The sequence below is a fragment of the Mus pahari genome, chromosome 3 (assembly GCF_900095145.1).
Source record: "Mus pahari chromosome 3, PAHARI_EIJ_v1.1, whole genome shotgun sequence".
NCBI lineage: Eukaryota > Metazoa > Chordata > Mammalia > Rodentia > Muridae > Mus > Mus pahari.
Window position 1 is genome coordinate 129,413,160 of NC_034592.1, and position 17,290 is coordinate 129,430,449.

Genomic DNA, 17,290 nt, shown 5'->3' on the forward strand with positions numbered 1-17,290 from the left:
GGCCCCTTGGTCTTGTAAACTTTATATGACCCAGCACAGGGGAAGGCCAGGGCCAAGTAGTGGGAGTGGGTGGGTAGGGGAGCAGGGGCGGGGGATTGCGGTGGGTATAGGGAACTTTCAGGATAGCATTTGAAATGTAAATAAAGAAAATAATAATAAATAATAAATAAATAAGTAAAAAGAAATTTTCCATTGTACATTTAGTTTAAAATAAATATTCTTTCTGCCAAAAAAAAAGAACTACATTAAATAATACTCCCCAAATTCCCGTGTGTGTGTGTGTGTGTGTGTGTGTGTGTGTGTGTGTGTGTGTGTGTGTGTGTTTGTGAATTTTCTATTCAAATTCTCCTTCCTGCCTGTGGGAGCCCCTTCAATGCAGGCTGAGTCTTTATTGTTGGGACCATCTTTAGTTTCTAGTACTGAATGATGCATTGAGTACATCTGATGAGTTTCCTGCAACTAGGCTGGAAGGGAGCCTCTTGCTAGTTAAAGTGCTGCCTTTTAGTATTCATCTTGTGGCTCATACTTCCTTCTTCTCACTCTTCCATAATAATGCCTTAGTTGTTTTCAATGTAAGGTCATAATAAAAATGTCACAAAAGGTGTAGTTTTGATGGAGATAGGATTGATGTCGTTTACTGACATGTAGGAGACCAACCATACCATGCTTTCAGAGTACATGTCTGTGCTTTCGGATGATGCTGTGAGTCTTAAAATATACTGTGTCTGGGTCACAGTATAGACTGTTTTTTGAGACTCAGTATGAGTGGTATTAGGTATCTAGACTTTAAAAAACTTGTTGGCTATTCTATGTGCAGTCAAAGTTGAGATATTACAACAAAATAAGTTTAAAAACAAAAAGAGAAGCTTGGGAAAACAGCTTACTGGGGTCAGGTCAAGAGATATGTAGATCCTGGGAGCACATCAGAGAGCCAGTCTAGCTGGAACAGCAAATTCCAGATTCAGTGAAAGACCTTGTCTCAAAACTTCAGGTGGAGCGTAACTGAAGACACCCAATGGCCTCTGATCGCCACATGTGCATATACAAGCAAGTGCAACCAGACACCCTTGCACACACATGCACACACACATGGATACTTACACACAGACATAGACATACTCAACCTCTGGGAAGAATTCGATCACAGTTTTGTAATTTCTCTTTTTTTTTTTTTTTAAGGATTTTATTTATTTATTATGTGTTTACACTGTAGCTGTCTTCAGACACTCCAGAAGAGGGCATCAGATTTTTCTTATGGATGGTTGTGAGCCACCATGTGNAGGGCATCAGATTTTTCTTATGGATGGTTGTGAGCCACCATGTGGTTGCTGGGATTTGAACTCAGGACCTTCGGAAGAGCAGTCAGTGCTCTTAACTGCTGAGCCATCTCACCAGCCCCCAGTTTTGTAATTTCAAATGTTAGGTTTTAGATTTTTTTTTTTTTGATAAATGTTGTTCTAGTAATTTGACTATAAGACCTTTAAAAATGTAAGAATATTCTAATTCACACATTTATATTTACAGATTTATAGTGTCTCTCCTATTTCTGTTTTACAGAGCTGAAAAAGTACCAGATTGTCACTTATTCAAGACACGAGGGCAGTGTATGAAGGAACATGATAATTCTCTTAAAGAGGAGGTATATGCTGAGGTTATCTTCTTTTAAAAACAAGGGCTGGGTTTAGTAGTAACTTTTATTTAAGTTCCAAGATTATAAAAACTATTTGTTTGGGGAAGTAATATATTCTGAATGATAAACATTTGAATAAAGTGGTAACAGTGGTGACGTATCATAGCTGGCTGATGATATTTTTAACTTTCTGGTCTTAGATCTTTTATAGGTTTTATGGAAGTATTTAACTTCTGACTTAATATTAATTTGGTTCCCAGAAGTAGCTTAAATATATTTACCACAAAATCTTCAGAGTTTAGAAGCATCTATAACATCGTGGCTTTCTGTCTGTCTACCATACTTTAAAATATTATAAAGTCATTGATGTTAAGCCAGCAAATACGTTTTTGGCCATTATTGTACATTAAACACAGGTATTATCTAGATATATTAGAAGGAAAGAAATACATGAAATGTGTCCCTCTCCTTCTGAGGGCTGGTTACCAGGATGCACATAACAAAATGGCAAAGAATGTATGCTCTCAGAAAGGGAGCCATCTATGTGCAGAAACATTGGGGAGAGCTTAGGATGGAAGGAGTATCCAGACATGCAAGATGACCCTTTAGAAATAGGCTTTTGACAAAGTGAGACTGGGGAAGATGTTTGGGGTGACAGGGAAGGACTGTTAGGAACCAACGAACAGACTAGGAAATCTGACACATGAGGCAGTAAAACCGTTTTTTTCCTTGCTTATTTTATTTTTAATTGTGTATATGTGTGGGTATCTGCATGTCTATTTGTAGGTATGTGCAAGTGAATGTAGGTGCCCGTGGAAGCCAAAAGAAGGGTATATATTGCCTAGAGTTTGAAACGCTGCTGCAGACTTTTGAGCATAGATAGAATGGTTTCTCCTTAAAAATGGGAGTGAATAGGCAGTCTCTGAAACATGGAGGTGTGGCTGAAGAAATGCACAATTCCAAAGAACAGTGTTATCGCCAAAATGATGAAATGCCCTGTAAAGTTCAGGACAAATTGCTTTTGTAATTTCTGAAAGTGTTTTGGTTTATGTAGTGCACCCATGTAAATAAATACCTTCACGAGAAGGGAGAGTCTTGTGCATGCTAAGCACATTTTTTACCATTACTCTCTGTATATTCCCAGTCCTATCATCCTTCTATGATTACCTAACTGGGATATCTGAGTTGTTTCTGTGTATTGAAAAAGGATAGATATTTAGTAGAAACCATAGGTTAAATAGCTCTCTCTTTAGAGAAAATCTTAAAAGTAAGTGATTTTGAAAATTTAAGAAAGCTCCATTAGAAAAATCAAAATCTAACAAAGCCTAAAGTATTTGCTTTGATCTCTTGGGTAAATGGCTAATTAAACAGCCGCATGTAAATTATGTTTACCTGCGGGTCTCTGTGCTGTCAGCTCTAGTCAATCCCTTCTCTTGAGTAAACACATGACCAAAGCCATAGAAACTCACTGTCCCCTGGAGACCAGATAAGATCTGTCAGCACTGCATAACCTGTTAGGCAATTACATAATTGAGCTACGTGCTTTTAATTCATAAAATTTTGTAATTACTTTGTGTGGGAACAAAATGAGTTGAGATTGTCATTGAAATACAAAGTGGCTTAGCACTCCTTTATTCTCACGAGGTCTGTTTCCACATGGGAGAACTTTGACACAGAAAAACAACTTTCTGATATCACTCAGAATGGATCTGGGCCTGCCCCCACACAGATTTTACTTACCAGAAGACATAGTTCCTAAATGATTATTTTCTGATATCTCATACATATTCATATTCTGGCTCTTGTGATTATTTTTCCATCTTTTAATTGCTACATAAATAAAATCCCTTCCTTTAACTTAAATATAATCAGTTCTAGTACATGTGTTTTTCCTTAAACACTGGAATATATTTCTCTGTAACCAAGAGGAAGGATTTCGAGGACATGATAGTTAAATATGGGAACTGCCATCCATTGCCATTGTGCATCAGTAGTGTGTGAATGGTACTGTCCACACAAAGATGAGAATTAGTTCTGCTAAGTGCGCTCACACTTAGTTTCTCTTTGGAGTTATGTTGCCCTTATACAAATCAGATTTCTTTAGAGTTAGATGTAACTTCTTTGAAGAAACAAGCAGAAAAATAAAAACAAAACTTTGAAATGTCAAACAAAAATTCTACTGTCCATAAGCACTTCTGCCAACATGAGGGATGCCTTTAATGTTCAGGTATTTACAGATGGGGTACGAGCAGAGCTCAGCGGCAGAGCGCTTGCTTAGCACACACAAGGGTGGGCCTGGGTTCTGCACTGCCTTGCTAGGAACCTCCCTTTCCTGTTTGCTACAAAGTGAATTTCCTTTAATAGGATCCCACATCCTCCTGTTTCATTTGGAATGACTTTATGTAGTCCCTGTCTACTTTGCACAGTCCTCTGACGACTTCTCTTTTCTTTGCTGTTGGACATTCAAACTTGTTACTTACCCCCCACTAAGAGAGGCTCATAGAATATCTATACAATTCAGATTTTCAAGTATTCATATTTCCTTATAATGAACTCTTAGGTATAAAATATAAAATTATCAGGTGTAGAATTACTTTGCATTACTAGATCTTACTCTAGTCACAGAGTTAAAAATAATGGGTGGATAAAGCATTTATTCAAGTTCTTTCTAAAATTAAATAATCGACTCCTTTTTGATCCTTTTTGAGAGGTGAAAATGGCAGTCCATTTCTTTGTGTTCATGTGACCGTTGTGCTGCGATGTGCTCAGCCCCTTTCCTACTTGTTCATTGTTCATTGTTCTACTAGGTGAACAATGTCTTTTCCTTATTGACTTATAAGAACTTTTAAATACAGATTTACATGTTTTGTTGCAGTATTTTTTTGACAACTTGAGTTTTGTGTTTCATCAGAGGGTGTTATGGATATGATGTCTTTTTCACTAGTAGTTTCATTTATCTACTTATACATTTGTAGGTACTTGAATATAGTAATTGACAAACTTTGGGATATACATTAAAGCTCATCCCACATGACTCTTGTAGTTCCAAACATAGCAGGATCCATATTTAAACTGAACTGATAAAATTCCAGAAGAATTGAGCCAGTAGGTTTAGGAATACTACTTAGTAAAACTCAGAAAAGTTTAGACATCATTAACTCTGAAAGACGGAAGTGTCAATACCAGTCGTTTTACAGAAGGTGTGTGCCCTGACATTTCATTCCCAAACCCTGTCTCCTGGCCCCAGGCATACCAGGCACCTGCTTGTGGTAGGCTTCAGACTGTTGAGAGCAGTGGGGCACCCCCAGTTTCCTTCCCGGACTCCAAAGGTACCTAGTTAAAAGCAAGCCTGTGTTAATAGCGAACGAGCTAAAGCCCGTGCATGCGTGGGCTGTTCATAAGCATGATCCATGGGAAACAAAGGAGTTAAGTCTCCAGTCTGCAGAGCTCATTCAGTTCTGTGAGGTGTGCAAAACAACTGGTTATTCTAAAGCCACCTCTCTGGGCCTGTGCTCCTTTTCGGGTGTGAGGGAGTCTCTGTAATGGATAAGCTCCTTTGAATTGGGAGTTCCTCAGAAAATAACATCTCTGGAACATCTGCAAAAGACATACCTTAAGAATCATTACCAAGCTGGGAGATGGCTCAGTCAGTAAAGACAACCTAGTTTACATCTCCAGAACCCATGTTTTAAAAATAATCTGAGAATGGTGCTGTACACTTAGCAATTTTGTTTTTTAAAATGTATTATTTAAATGACAATATTATTAAGAGGCTAAGAAATTATTACCTCTGGGAGGGGGGGTAGCACATCTTTAATCCCAGCACTCATGAGGCAATGAAGGTGGGTCTCTGTAAAGTCAAGGCCAGCCTGGTCTACAAAGTGAGTTCCAGGGTAGCCAAGTATATAGAAAGAAATGTCTTGAGAAGAAGAAGAACAACAAAAAGAATAAAAAGAAAAATTATTACCAATTACATCACATATTATAATTTAGAAGTGCACACTCAAAGTTCTATCAAAATGTATAGATTGTTTTAAACTGAAGAAAATAAAAAGCTATAGATTTAACTGCAAAATTTCTAAAGGTGAGGTTTTGTTTTTAATTCATATTTTAAGATGCTTTGCTAATATATATGATTTTGGGGCATTGGCAAATACGGTCAGGTTGGGTCTAAAAAGCACCTTGGGCAGTCTGAGGATGCAGTCCAAGGATGCTTGCTTTCTTCTGTGCAGACCTGAGGAGCATGCACAGAATAATAGCTGATAGGAGCAAGCTTGGGCCTAGCTTCAGGGGCAAGGAACCATGTCTGTAGCCAGTCTGCCAAAGCAGAAGTCCTGATCAGTTGACCTACATGGACTTGTCGGAGCAGAGGTAAAATCCTGGGACAGTTGGTACAAGTAAAGGGAAAGAGCCCAGTCAGCGGCACTGCAGCCCAGTCAGCAGCACTGCAGCCCAGTCAGCAGCACTGCAGCCCAGTCAGCAGCACTGCAGTCCAGGTTCTAGCTACAAAGCTAACGACTCCAGGGCCTTTGTGCATGAACTACAACTCTCTCACACACCACCCCAGACCAGTTTCTCTAGCTCCTGTCATAAGCCCTACATCCATGAGATCTCCCTAAGTGATGTTAGAGCCAAGGACAGTAGCCTTAAAGGATCTTCTGAACTAAATGCTCAGGGCAGCACCTTCTGTCCTCTGCTTCTGTGACCCTCAGATCAGAGCATCTTTTCCTTCTGCTGTGCTAATCACAAAGAATTTGTCATTCCCTCCTTGATTACTGGACAATTGCTTGTTACACAGTCAGTCAACTGCATAGAACCTCAGGCACTTTGTCCAGTTCTACCAGTCATACTGGCTTGGGATGTCTTTGCCCATTTCTTGCAGATTGGGTAGATACTACCCATATTTTCTATACTCATCAATCAAAAGGTCACCACCACTGTCACTAGGATGGAGTAAATCACTACTCTTTAATAGAGGGTGTGTACTCTGGCAGTGAGACAGTGTGTTAGAGGTTGTCTGCTAAATAGTCACCTCTTGTTCTTAAGAAATTAACATCAGATCATGTTCATTGCCAATTTTCCTCACATTGCTTCTCAGGTAGGCTGTGATTAAATTTGATTTCCCTGTACAGATAGGATAGTTAATGTACTTTGAAAAAAGATATTCGGTAGGAAGTGAGTTTCTCCAGCTCCTCAGGGGACTCAAAGGCAAGCATAGACTTTTATCCTTGGCTAAAGATTAAGACTCACGAGCAGGTCAGTTATCATTTGCTTAGTATATTTCTTTAATTCACTTTTATTTAGGCATATGTGCCTATAGGTATGTCTATATGTACAGCACATGCAAGTAGCATCTGCAGTGGTCTGAAGAGTGCATCAGATCCCCAGGAACTGAAATTATAGGCTGCCTGATGTAGGTGAGGGAACTGCACCCAATTCCGCAGCAAGAACAGCAAGTGCTTTTAACTGCTGAGTCCTACCGCAGGCCCCTGAACCAACACTCTGTTACAAGTCTAGAAATCAGGATTTGTGTAGTGAGAGAATATATCTTTCATTCAGAAAGGAAGTCTGAGGGTCTGCTTTTATGTATACCAAAGGGAGAATAGGCTAGCTCAGATAAACAGAGGTGATCTTGTCTCACAGACCTACTTCTCAAGTAGGACATTTGTGTAGTACATAAGGTTAAGTCTTCAAAAACATTACTGTGAATGAAAATTGTTTTATTGAATTAAATTATGCTGGAAAATAGCCAGGTATTATTTTTAATTAAAATGTTTTTCATATATTTTGATCATGAGCTCTTCCCAGATCCCCCTACCTCCCTGCCCACCCAACTTCATGCTGGTTCTCTCTCTCCCTCTGCCCTCCTCTGCTGTTTTGATCTTGAGAACATTTTAATGTCAGGAAAGAAATTAAATTCTATGTAAAGCTTAACTTAAAATTGAATTTTGAATCTGAGTCTTTGAGAGCAAGAGGAACAAGGTTCCAGTTTGTTTTCATTTGTGTGTGTGTGTGTGCTTTCTTTGAAACACTGTAGGCAACAACATTATTGAAAAAAGTCCTTACAGAAGAATGTGACCATAGGTCAGCTATTCACAGTAATGAATCATCTTGCAGCATGCCATCTATTCTGAATGACAATAATGGAATAAAGGAAGCAAAACCCGCTCTGCGGCTCAACAGTGTTCTTACAAGGGAACAAGGTAACTATTGTTTGCAGTGTCCACAGCAAAAAGGCATTCAGAGTCAATGCAACATCCTTTCTCAAGGCATACATATAAAATACTGTTAACCAAAGCCTATCTCAGGTTTTATGTGCATAGTATGTTGCTTGTTTTATGGTACCTTCCAGTTAATGTGTATGTTCTTAGTGGAAACCCTAAATGTAGTTCTCTCGAACTTCTAGTAAAATAAAGTTAAGAAATCTTAGCCTAGTCACTAAATGCTAACTGTACCCTTTAGACAAGAAATAAATTAACAAAAACCGTAAGTGAAGAGATAGTGAAAAAATAAAAGAATTATATTAAAACTCCACATACAGGGGGCTGGAGAGATGGCTTAGTGTGGCTAAGAGCACTGGCCACTCCTGGGGAGGACTCAGGTTGGGCTCCCAGGACTCACATGGCCCTTCACAGCTGTCTGTTTACTCTTGCTCTTTTCTGGCCTCCAGCAGGCACCAGACACAGCATACACATAATGCACATACAATACATACATACAGGCAAAACATTCTTGCACATAAAATAAATCTTAAAACAAAACGTATGGGTCTAGTAGGAGTGTAGCTCAGTGGTTGAGAGTTTGCCTAACATGTGTGAGGCCCTGGGTTCCACCCCCAGTGCTGAAGAACAAATATTTCATAATTTTGAAACATATTTATTATGTTTTTAATTTTTTAGAAGTTTCAAGTGGCTGTGGAGATGAGAGCAAGGAAGATGGCATAGCTGCGGCCCCAGTCACAGGTAAAGCTACCAGTACCTAACAGTTTCAGTCACAGAATGCAGTCTCGCTGCATGATCAGAAGATTCAGGGTCGGTCATTGCTGGGTCCAGTGTGGAGAGAGAATGCACTCAACTTCTGCATGCAAGTTGTGCTAGCATAACCCAAGCTGATAAATGACTGTGCCCACTGAGCTTCTCATCTTGATTTTAAGTATTCAGTCTGTAAGCATCCCCCATCAGACAGCCTTTCAGCACTTGTAACCATGAGAGGATGTCAAATGGCCGGGGTAAGAGACTAGAGACAAACTGTAAGTGCTTCTAATTTTACTTTTTTTTCTTTCCTGTAGAAATTGAACTTAAAAAATGATACTTTAAAAAATGCACTAGATAGGGAGTTTGCTTGTGCCTCTGGTACAGAAGCATGTCTGGCAATTTAAAATTCTTACTAATCATGCTTCATCCATCAAGACCTATTAAGACTTGTGCACATGTATTAGGTGTGTTTATAAGTGGAATCTGAATTGTGTCATTACAATTTTTTTGGCTTGGAATATCAGCAAGCAGCAATTAGTATTCTGAACAGAACCTTATTTGTTGTACACTTAAATTTACTAGATCCTTATTTTGTAAAGTGGTATGTTGCTTCATTATAAATTCAAAGGTCTGACTTTAAATATTTATACACATAAACACACCATTGCTGAGGTACTGAGGCATGCATCTGCATATGAGGTTGTTTTGTTCTTGTTTACAAGCAAAAGAGAATGGCTTGCTTTATGGTAATATAATTCATGACGTGAGATTAATTTTTAAACTCAAGTTTCTGTAATGAACTCTTATTCTGAAAATGGAGTTTACAGCAGCGCAGTTGTTATGTATGTATAATATTTCACTCCAGTATACAAATATATTCTTTACTTTTAAGTATTTTTCCCATTAATGTTCACTGGGTTTTGATTGTCATTTTGAGGAAATGCTGATAGGGTTCCCCCTCAGTTTTGTTGGTTTGCTTTTGTTGTTGTTAAAGGAAAAACTATGATCCCTAACCCAGATACCCACAAAGTCATCTGGCTCTCCTTTTCTTACACTTTCTTTTGAGTGCAGAAGTATTTACTGTCCTCTGAATGTTCAGTTAGGACTGTAAGCCTGTGATCACAAAGGGTCATCTGTAAACTTATTTAAAATAGGTAGTAATTCTAACAGCCCACCCTCCAGCTATCAATAGTTGGCAGGGAATAGTATGCCTTAGCATACTAAAGCATTGGCCATTATAAAATACTACAGGAGAGTCAGGCCTGGTGGCGGTGCACACCTTTAATCACAGCACTCAGAAGACAGAGGCAAGGAGATCTCAGAGTTGGAGGCCAGTCTGGTCAACAGAGCGAGTTCTGGGACAGCCAGGGCAACACAAAGAAACCCTGTCTCTAAACAAACAAACAAACATAGCTTGGGAGTCTTGGACGCTTTATGATAGTCTTGCTACAGCGTCACTGTTCTGTCCTCACCATCCAGGCCCTTGTCCTTCTAAGCACCCTGGGGCCTCCCATGAGCTTCACATCTGAGTGCCTTAAACCCCTTGCAGAACTTTCATCTGAGGCATAGTCGCTGAAGGGCTCTTAGCATAAGAACTGGAGACCTATAGCCTGATCAGTAAGGTCCCAGGAGCTAGCCTGCAGTTCATCACTAAGTCCACCTTATGAGCTTCCTGTAATATCCAAACATTCAGAATCCTTCAAGACTTTCTGCTGGGTAGTGGGCAACAGGGAATAAGGGGAGTGTGAGAAAACCTGTGTCCCGCCAGAGTTCCAGTGCTATGACCAGGCGGGAGGACTGCCACATGCTTTCCACATGGCCCCGGGTGGGTGTCTGGCTGTGGGAAGCCACGGAACCTAGCCCATCAGGGGATGGACAAGGGACAGTCCGAGGTCTCTGGGCCTCACTGAGGCCAGAGATATCAAGTTCTCAGTATTGGGCATCCCAGTTGCAGCTGGATACCACGGAAGAGCTAAGAACAAAATGGGGGCCATGGGGGCAGCTCGGTCATCCCCAGGGCCAAAGGGAAGGAGGAGAGGGCCAGGGGAGAGGGGCCGCTGGGTGGTTCCCATGTGGATGAGAGTCCTTGTTCTAATCCGTGGCTGGAGTGCAGGAAGGCCTTCTGGTAGGAGGTTAGATGCGGCTCTTTAGGAAAAAGCCTATCTCATCATTAGAGCACTGTGGGCCTTAATGAGCAGAGACAGTCTATGGTTTTAGAGCTTTATTGTAGAAAGGCAGAGAGAAAGAGAGAACATAGAAGGAAAGAGAGAGGCCGGCCATGGCCACGTGGAGAGAAGGGGGAAGGGAGGGAGAGGAGAGCTAGAGATAAGAGTAAAAAAGGTGAGAGCTTAAAGAGATTGAGGAGGAGCCAAGCAGCCCCTTTTATAGTGGGCTGGGCTACCTTGATGTTGTCAGGTAACTGTGGGGAGGAGCATACTTGGCTATAGTCAGGTAACTGTGGGGGTAGAGTGTAGCCAGATTGCTAGAAGCTTGGGACATTGTCTGTGTGACTTATAGTCATAGAATTAGGAAGTTGGGGGCTCTGTGGTGTCGGGCACCTGTCTCTGGGATCATGGCTCATTGTTCTGTCCCTTGTAGAGTTTTCTTCTGGGTCTCCAGAGCAAGCCCCACTCAACCATAATAATATCTTTCTGGAGTCAAATCATTAGTTGTGTTCTCAAGTGACAAGTTCTTGAAAGAGCTAGCTCAGCACTACTGCTGGAGGTCCCAACGCCAAGGAATCACAGCAGCACTGTCCTCGTTCACCTTGTAACTTGGGGACAAAGTGACAGGATAATACACTGAAGGCACCTAGACATCCTCTGGAGGCTATATGATGGCTGTGTAGCAGGCTTTTCCTGATGTGCTATCACATAAATGTCGATAGAGAGTGCAGCATTATCCAAAATGCACCCTGTGTAGAAAATACTTGGGGAAATAACATTTTGAGGCCAACCCCTGGATGGTCTCTTATTTTCTTCAGTGTGCATAATATATAGGATCATGATGGAGGCTCTCAAAAGAATTTGAAGGAAACTGAAACTTGTGCGCTGCTATTTCACAATGTATCATATAGCTGAAAATAGTCTGTCTTTGTTAGGGCAGGGATTTTCTCTGTAGCCCTGGGTGTCCTAGAACTCGATGTGTAAACCAGGCTAGGTGAAGTTCTTCTTAATGGCCAACAACCTGTGTGTGTGTGTGTGTGTGTGTGTGTGAGAGAGAGAGAGAGAGAGAGAGAGAGAGAGAGAGAGAGAGAGAGAGAGAGAGAGAAACATGCTATGGAAAAGTATATGCTCATATATGGGACCTTTTAAAAGAAAATAGCAGGTCCAATTGGGATATCAGCTTTCTCTTAACCTCTGAGCTATCCTTCTAGCCCCTATATCAGCTCTCTCAATACATTAAAATTATCCAGGCTGAATCCACAAGACTCTTATTAACAGGAGGAGGGAAATTAGCTCTTTCTGTATATTTGAGGAGAAAAAGCAAATGCAGACCATTTACTGTGCATAATGGTGGAGTATAGATCTGTAACAAGGGCACTTTCTAGCTCCTTATTTAATAAAACAAAGCTAAGAGTCTTCTAGGTATGAGATTCTGGGCTGAGAACCTGAACCACAGCAAGGCCTGTAGAAGGAATGCTTGTTTTTAGAATATGTCACTCATTCATGCTGAGGCTGTGGCTCTTGCTGTACACTAAGAGAATCAGTAAACCAACATTCTAATGTCCTCACTTCCCCTTCGTACTTGTTTATATCCTCCCAAACATAAGCCACTTTAGCAGAGACGTCTACCCTTAAAGATTCATTATCCCTTCAAAGGCATCTGCTTCCTAAGTCATCATAGAAAAAGTGTTTTCTCCTATAAGAACTGTCCCTTGTACAGCACGTATTCCCCAGTTGACAAAATTGAGTATTCCCGCAGACAAGCCTACTATTAACAGTCTGCCCCTTTTTATTTGTCTCATGTTCTTACTAAAGAATCGAGATAAAACAGAGATTAATGTTAAATCTATAAATGTGTTTCTGTATATGATAGGTAATACACCATTTATATGTTTAATATATTTAGCCCATTACTTGGACTGAATCTTGGGATACCAAGGACAGAAAACACTGTCCCTGCCCTCAGTAAGCCTCAACCGTTTCTAACTTTCTTTTCTTCTTCTTCTTCTTCTTCTTCTTCTTCTTCTTCTTCTTCTTCTTCTTCTTCTTCTTCTTCTTCTTCTTCTTCTTCTTCTTCTTCTTCTTCTTCTTCTTCTTCTTCTTCTTCTTCTTCTTCTTCTTTTTTCTTTTTTTAGACAGGGTTTCTCTGTGTAGCCCTGGCTGTCCTGGAACTCACTCTGTAGACCAGGCTGACCTTGAACTCAGAAATCTGCCTCCCAAGTGATGGGATCGAAAGGCGTGCGCCACCACTGCCCGGCTCTAACTTTCGTAATAATCCATTAGGGCTCAATTTGAGTAACTCATCCTGCTGGCCAAATAGAAACTTAGACCGGTTGGGACCAGCTCAGTGGATGTAGAATCCAACTCAAACTTGAGGATTCAGTGTTTCCATTCCTCCACCCTGACTCTTGAGTTAGTAGCAGAAAGGCAGCTGTATCAGGGCATCTGGGTCAAGTAGACCTCTGTATATCATGGCAAAAGCTGAGTTTAACAAGGGTGTTCTGGGGAGCAGTGATAAGCAGCCAAGCATTTCTTTTCTCTCTTGCTACACCTAGAGAAGTGAACAGCTTGCAAAAAAAGAGGCTTGCTTTTTATAAAGTAGGACAGGCCTGAGCACAGCTGGACCTCTGAAACCTTGTGAAGGATGCAGGATGCTGGTCAGTTCCCCTGGAAATATGCAAGCAAGAAAGAAAGTAATGCTTAGTAAGATTATGGGAGACCATCTTCTGAAGTACATACATCCACAGTGATGACATTTTATTTGCATTCACACCAATGTCCCTTTCAGTACCAAGCTTTCATTTAAGCAAGTGATAGAACTTATATTAAATCATTAAAACCCAGCACCTTACATAGTACGTGCCATAGAGTGAACCCTCAATTTGTCAAACAAATGAATTAAAGTGGGGAATTAAGGAGTTGCCTTAAATGCTTGTTGATTCAGGCCAGAACAGTATCTCTTTCAGTCACTCACTCCACCACCACTTTTCCCACCCCACGTGCCCATCCTGGCAAAACTCATCTCCTTAAGCTGCATGTGAAAAGGGCTGTCGGCTTTTATCTCAAGAGGATTAAGCCTCTAAGAATGTCCATTCAGCCTCTCATTCTTTTAACACCAATTCTGATGGTCAAGCTGTGTTAAAAGTGTTGCTTCGCAGTGCCCTTCCTCCTCAATATTCTTTGGCCAGCTGAAATACTCTGGTCGTCCTCATCACACTGAAGCATCAGTGGAGAGCTGTGCAGGTCAGCATCTACTTGCAGGGTGCTGCTTGGGTTCTGGGTTCTGGCACCACTTCCCCAAACATTACAGCTTCTGTTTTATACCAAGCTGAAAGAGCTGAAAAGATACAATGGCCAGGTTGTCACTGGTGACTGGATTTACCCCAGGAGGAAAGAATGCAGTGACAAGTTTGGGCCACCCAAGTGTAATGGCATATAACCTCCAGGATGGCAAGTTCACTAAAAATGCTTTTGTTTTGCCTTGTCCCAGAAGTGCCTTACCCGGAAAAATTAGCAGAGACATGTTATCTGCTGTGCAGGTCAGGGAACTTGCAACAAATGTGAAACCAGGATATCATTTGTTGTATTGTTCATGGTAGTCAGCACCTCTGCCTCTAGGCAGGAGTCAGCCTGCCAGTACCTCTGCCTCTCAGCCCTTGAACCTATTGCCTGCTGCTTTCAGGTGGGGGACAGAGGCTTTTAACACAGATGTGAAAGAATAAAAAGACCTTTCTGAGGAGCGCTGTTGATTTGTGTCCTGCATTTGAGGACATGAACTCCTAACTAAGGAGAGATTCTCCCAGTGAACACGCAGTAAAATTCCATGTGGGCTTTTTGTGCTGTGCTGCATTAGAACTGACCAGTATAAGTCCCAGGCATAGGCATCTTATTACACATCCAAGTCAGTTTCTAGGTTGAGAATTGTTGAGAAGGAGTCTAAAGCTGGGAGAGGCTCTGTGGGTCAGTTCGTAAAAGGACCTTTATTTTACACAGGCAATTCAAATTGAGAGATGAGGTGAGGATTTTAGACAGCTTGATAAAATCGGGAGTCAGGGAGAGCATTGTTTTTCTCCAGCTGCCCCGTTGGATGGTGCCATAAGCTTGCCGGCTGCAGTGCCCTGAACTTGTAGTCCCAGATCCTCAACAGGCTGCAGCAGGAACAGCATTGACGTTAGTGGGAAGCTTCCCTGAGCAGCAAAATTTCAAAAATGAAAGTAAAAGTAATAGACTTATTATGTCACCATTCAGGATACAAAAACCCAAGTTACCATGAGCCCTAGCTCTGGGGAAGGTTTCTTCCCAGTGGTTTTGGTCCATGATGGCATCACTTGAGTGTTTCTGCTTCCCTCTGCTTTCAATGCCACCGTCTGTGTCTTTGTGTCTGCTGCTCCTATGGAATAGACACCAGTCTTTGGGCTTAGGGACCAGTGAAAGTGCAGGGTGATCTCATCCTGTCTTTAGGAACTAGTGCATCTACAATAACTTATTACCAAATAAGATCGTACTTTGAGGTTTGAGTGGATTTGAATTTGGAGGTGAGAAAGACAGTATTCAGCCCACTATAGGGTTTGAGAAGGATTTTCTTGATACTTTACATTGCTAGCATTTGGGTCACCTCATATTCATTATTCCTGGCCATTCTATAAGTAAGAAAGAAATGTCAATATTTCTGATTCCTCCCATCATATAAATTATTGAGTACCAATTGCTAGAAATGTTTTTACAAAACTGTTTAGAATGAGAGTGTGACTCAGTGGTAGAGCACCTGCTTAGCTTGCATGAGCCCATGGGAAAAAATGAAAAGCACTGGACTATACCATTAAACCCAGCTTTTAACAGAGGTCACTCAAGTTTTTTAATTTAAAGTTTTTTAATTTAAGTTAAATGTTTCCTGAGTCTGAGAACTGAAAATTAACCTCCTATGATTAAACAGTGGTAAGCAGCAAGCAGTTATGAGATCTAATGGCTTGGTATTTCCATATTCTACATACATCTTCCACATACTTTATAGATTACTTTTAATGCATTATATGATGTAAGTGCTATATGTGTGTGTCATTTATGATATAATGATGAGAAAAAAGTTTGTATATATCCAATACTAACATTTTTCCCCAAATACTTTTAATTCATGTTTGGTCTTGGATTGGTGAATGTGGAACTGAAGGGCACAGAGAGGCGGATCTAGTGCCCTCAGAACTGTTTCAGTTCAGCTTGGGAGCAGCCATGAAAGGTCAGTTACAAGCCTCGAATGGATTTTCAGGTTTAATTGTTGATTTAATTCACAGATTAAAACTAGAATGTAAATGTCTTTTCTGACACTGCCTCAGACAGCCCCTATGAATTAGGAGTGTTCCTTGTGTATTAGCAACACTCACAGAGGAGGCAGAGAAGCCTCACAGTGGATTTGCTGACCCAAGGCTCCTTCCTGGTGGACAAGTTTAGCACCGGAAGTCCAGATGTGAAGGTTCCCCGTGTAGACCTATGCTGAATCTGCCCGAGATCAGAGACATGTGGCCTTCTTTCTCTGAAATCTTAAATTTGCAAGCATCTTCTATTATATTTTCCAAGTTGTAAAAGCATCCATATTCAATTTTTTTCATTTTATTAGATAACTGATTTATGGGCTTAAAGTGATAATGTGTCTTTTGAATTAATTTTAGAAATACCATTTTGCTTTTAATGTTATTTTTACAAAAATATGATGAATTTGTTTCATCATCATTGCATCTAATATAATATGAAAAAACATTTTTTACATTTATTAATAAAAAACATTCATTACATGAAAAGTAATAAATAGAATCATAGCATTCTTTCTACTGAAAGCATTTTTCAATTTTAATTTTAGAATTTCTGCCCACTTCATATAGGAACAGTACTTAAACATCCTCAGTTGAACGCCCTGGTTCTTTGTGGGTTCAAGGTCTGGTTCCCTTGCTGCGGTGATAGTATTGTCTGTGTCTCCCTTTGTTATTCCTTTCCAGACACAACTCTTTCTTTCTTTCTTTCTTTTTTTTTTTTTATTATTATTAAGGATTTCTGCAAAAGCAATGGGCAGATTCCTTGCCTCTATACACTCCTTAGAGGCTGGGGAAACACATGTGTATCTTGTAATGGGCTGTTAAAAGCACTTGTTCATCAGATATTTTCTTTTTATTTGTAGATTTAGGAGTATTTTAGCAGGTGTACATTTGCATATAAAAGAGAATAAAAGATAAGAAGTTGAGGCTTTCTCTTTCTCCTCTCCTCAGCATCCTCTCTGTCCTACCCCCTTTATTCAGCACATTTTCACCTTTTTTTTTTCTCTAGCTGCTTCTATTTTCTAGACCCAAAATGCATATCAAAAAGGAAAAAAAACCCTCTTAGTGATCCCTCAGCTTTGCAGGAAGATGGATGATTGGGCTCTGGCAGCTTATGTAACAAAGTAGAGGAAATATATTTATCTCATTGTGTCATCAGCATGGAATTAATAAGAAGAATAGGTTTTAATCTCTTGGCTAGATACTACATGGGATGTA

General features: G+C 40.4%; 1 protein-coding gene across 2 annotated transcripts in view; it reads left to right on the forward strand.

Moving 5' to 3' along the window:
• Kiz (kizuna centrosomal protein) overlaps nucleotides 1-17,290 on the forward strand; it is a 112,409-nt gene that overhangs the window by 76,047 nt on the left and 19,072 nt on the right. For both annotated transcript variants that reach the window (XM_021193577.2, XM_029536817.1), the window contains 4 exons: nucleotides 1,558-1,639; nucleotides 7,668-7,833; nucleotides 8,530-8,592; nucleotides 15,937-16,002. In XM_021193577.2, the coding sequence (XP_021049236.1) occupies nucleotides 1,558-1,639; nucleotides 7,668-7,833; nucleotides 8,530-8,592; nucleotides 15,937-16,002 (377 nt within the window). The remainder of the gene's footprint in view (nucleotides 1-1,557; nucleotides 1,640-7,667; nucleotides 7,834-8,529; nucleotides 8,593-15,936; nucleotides 16,003-17,290) is intronic.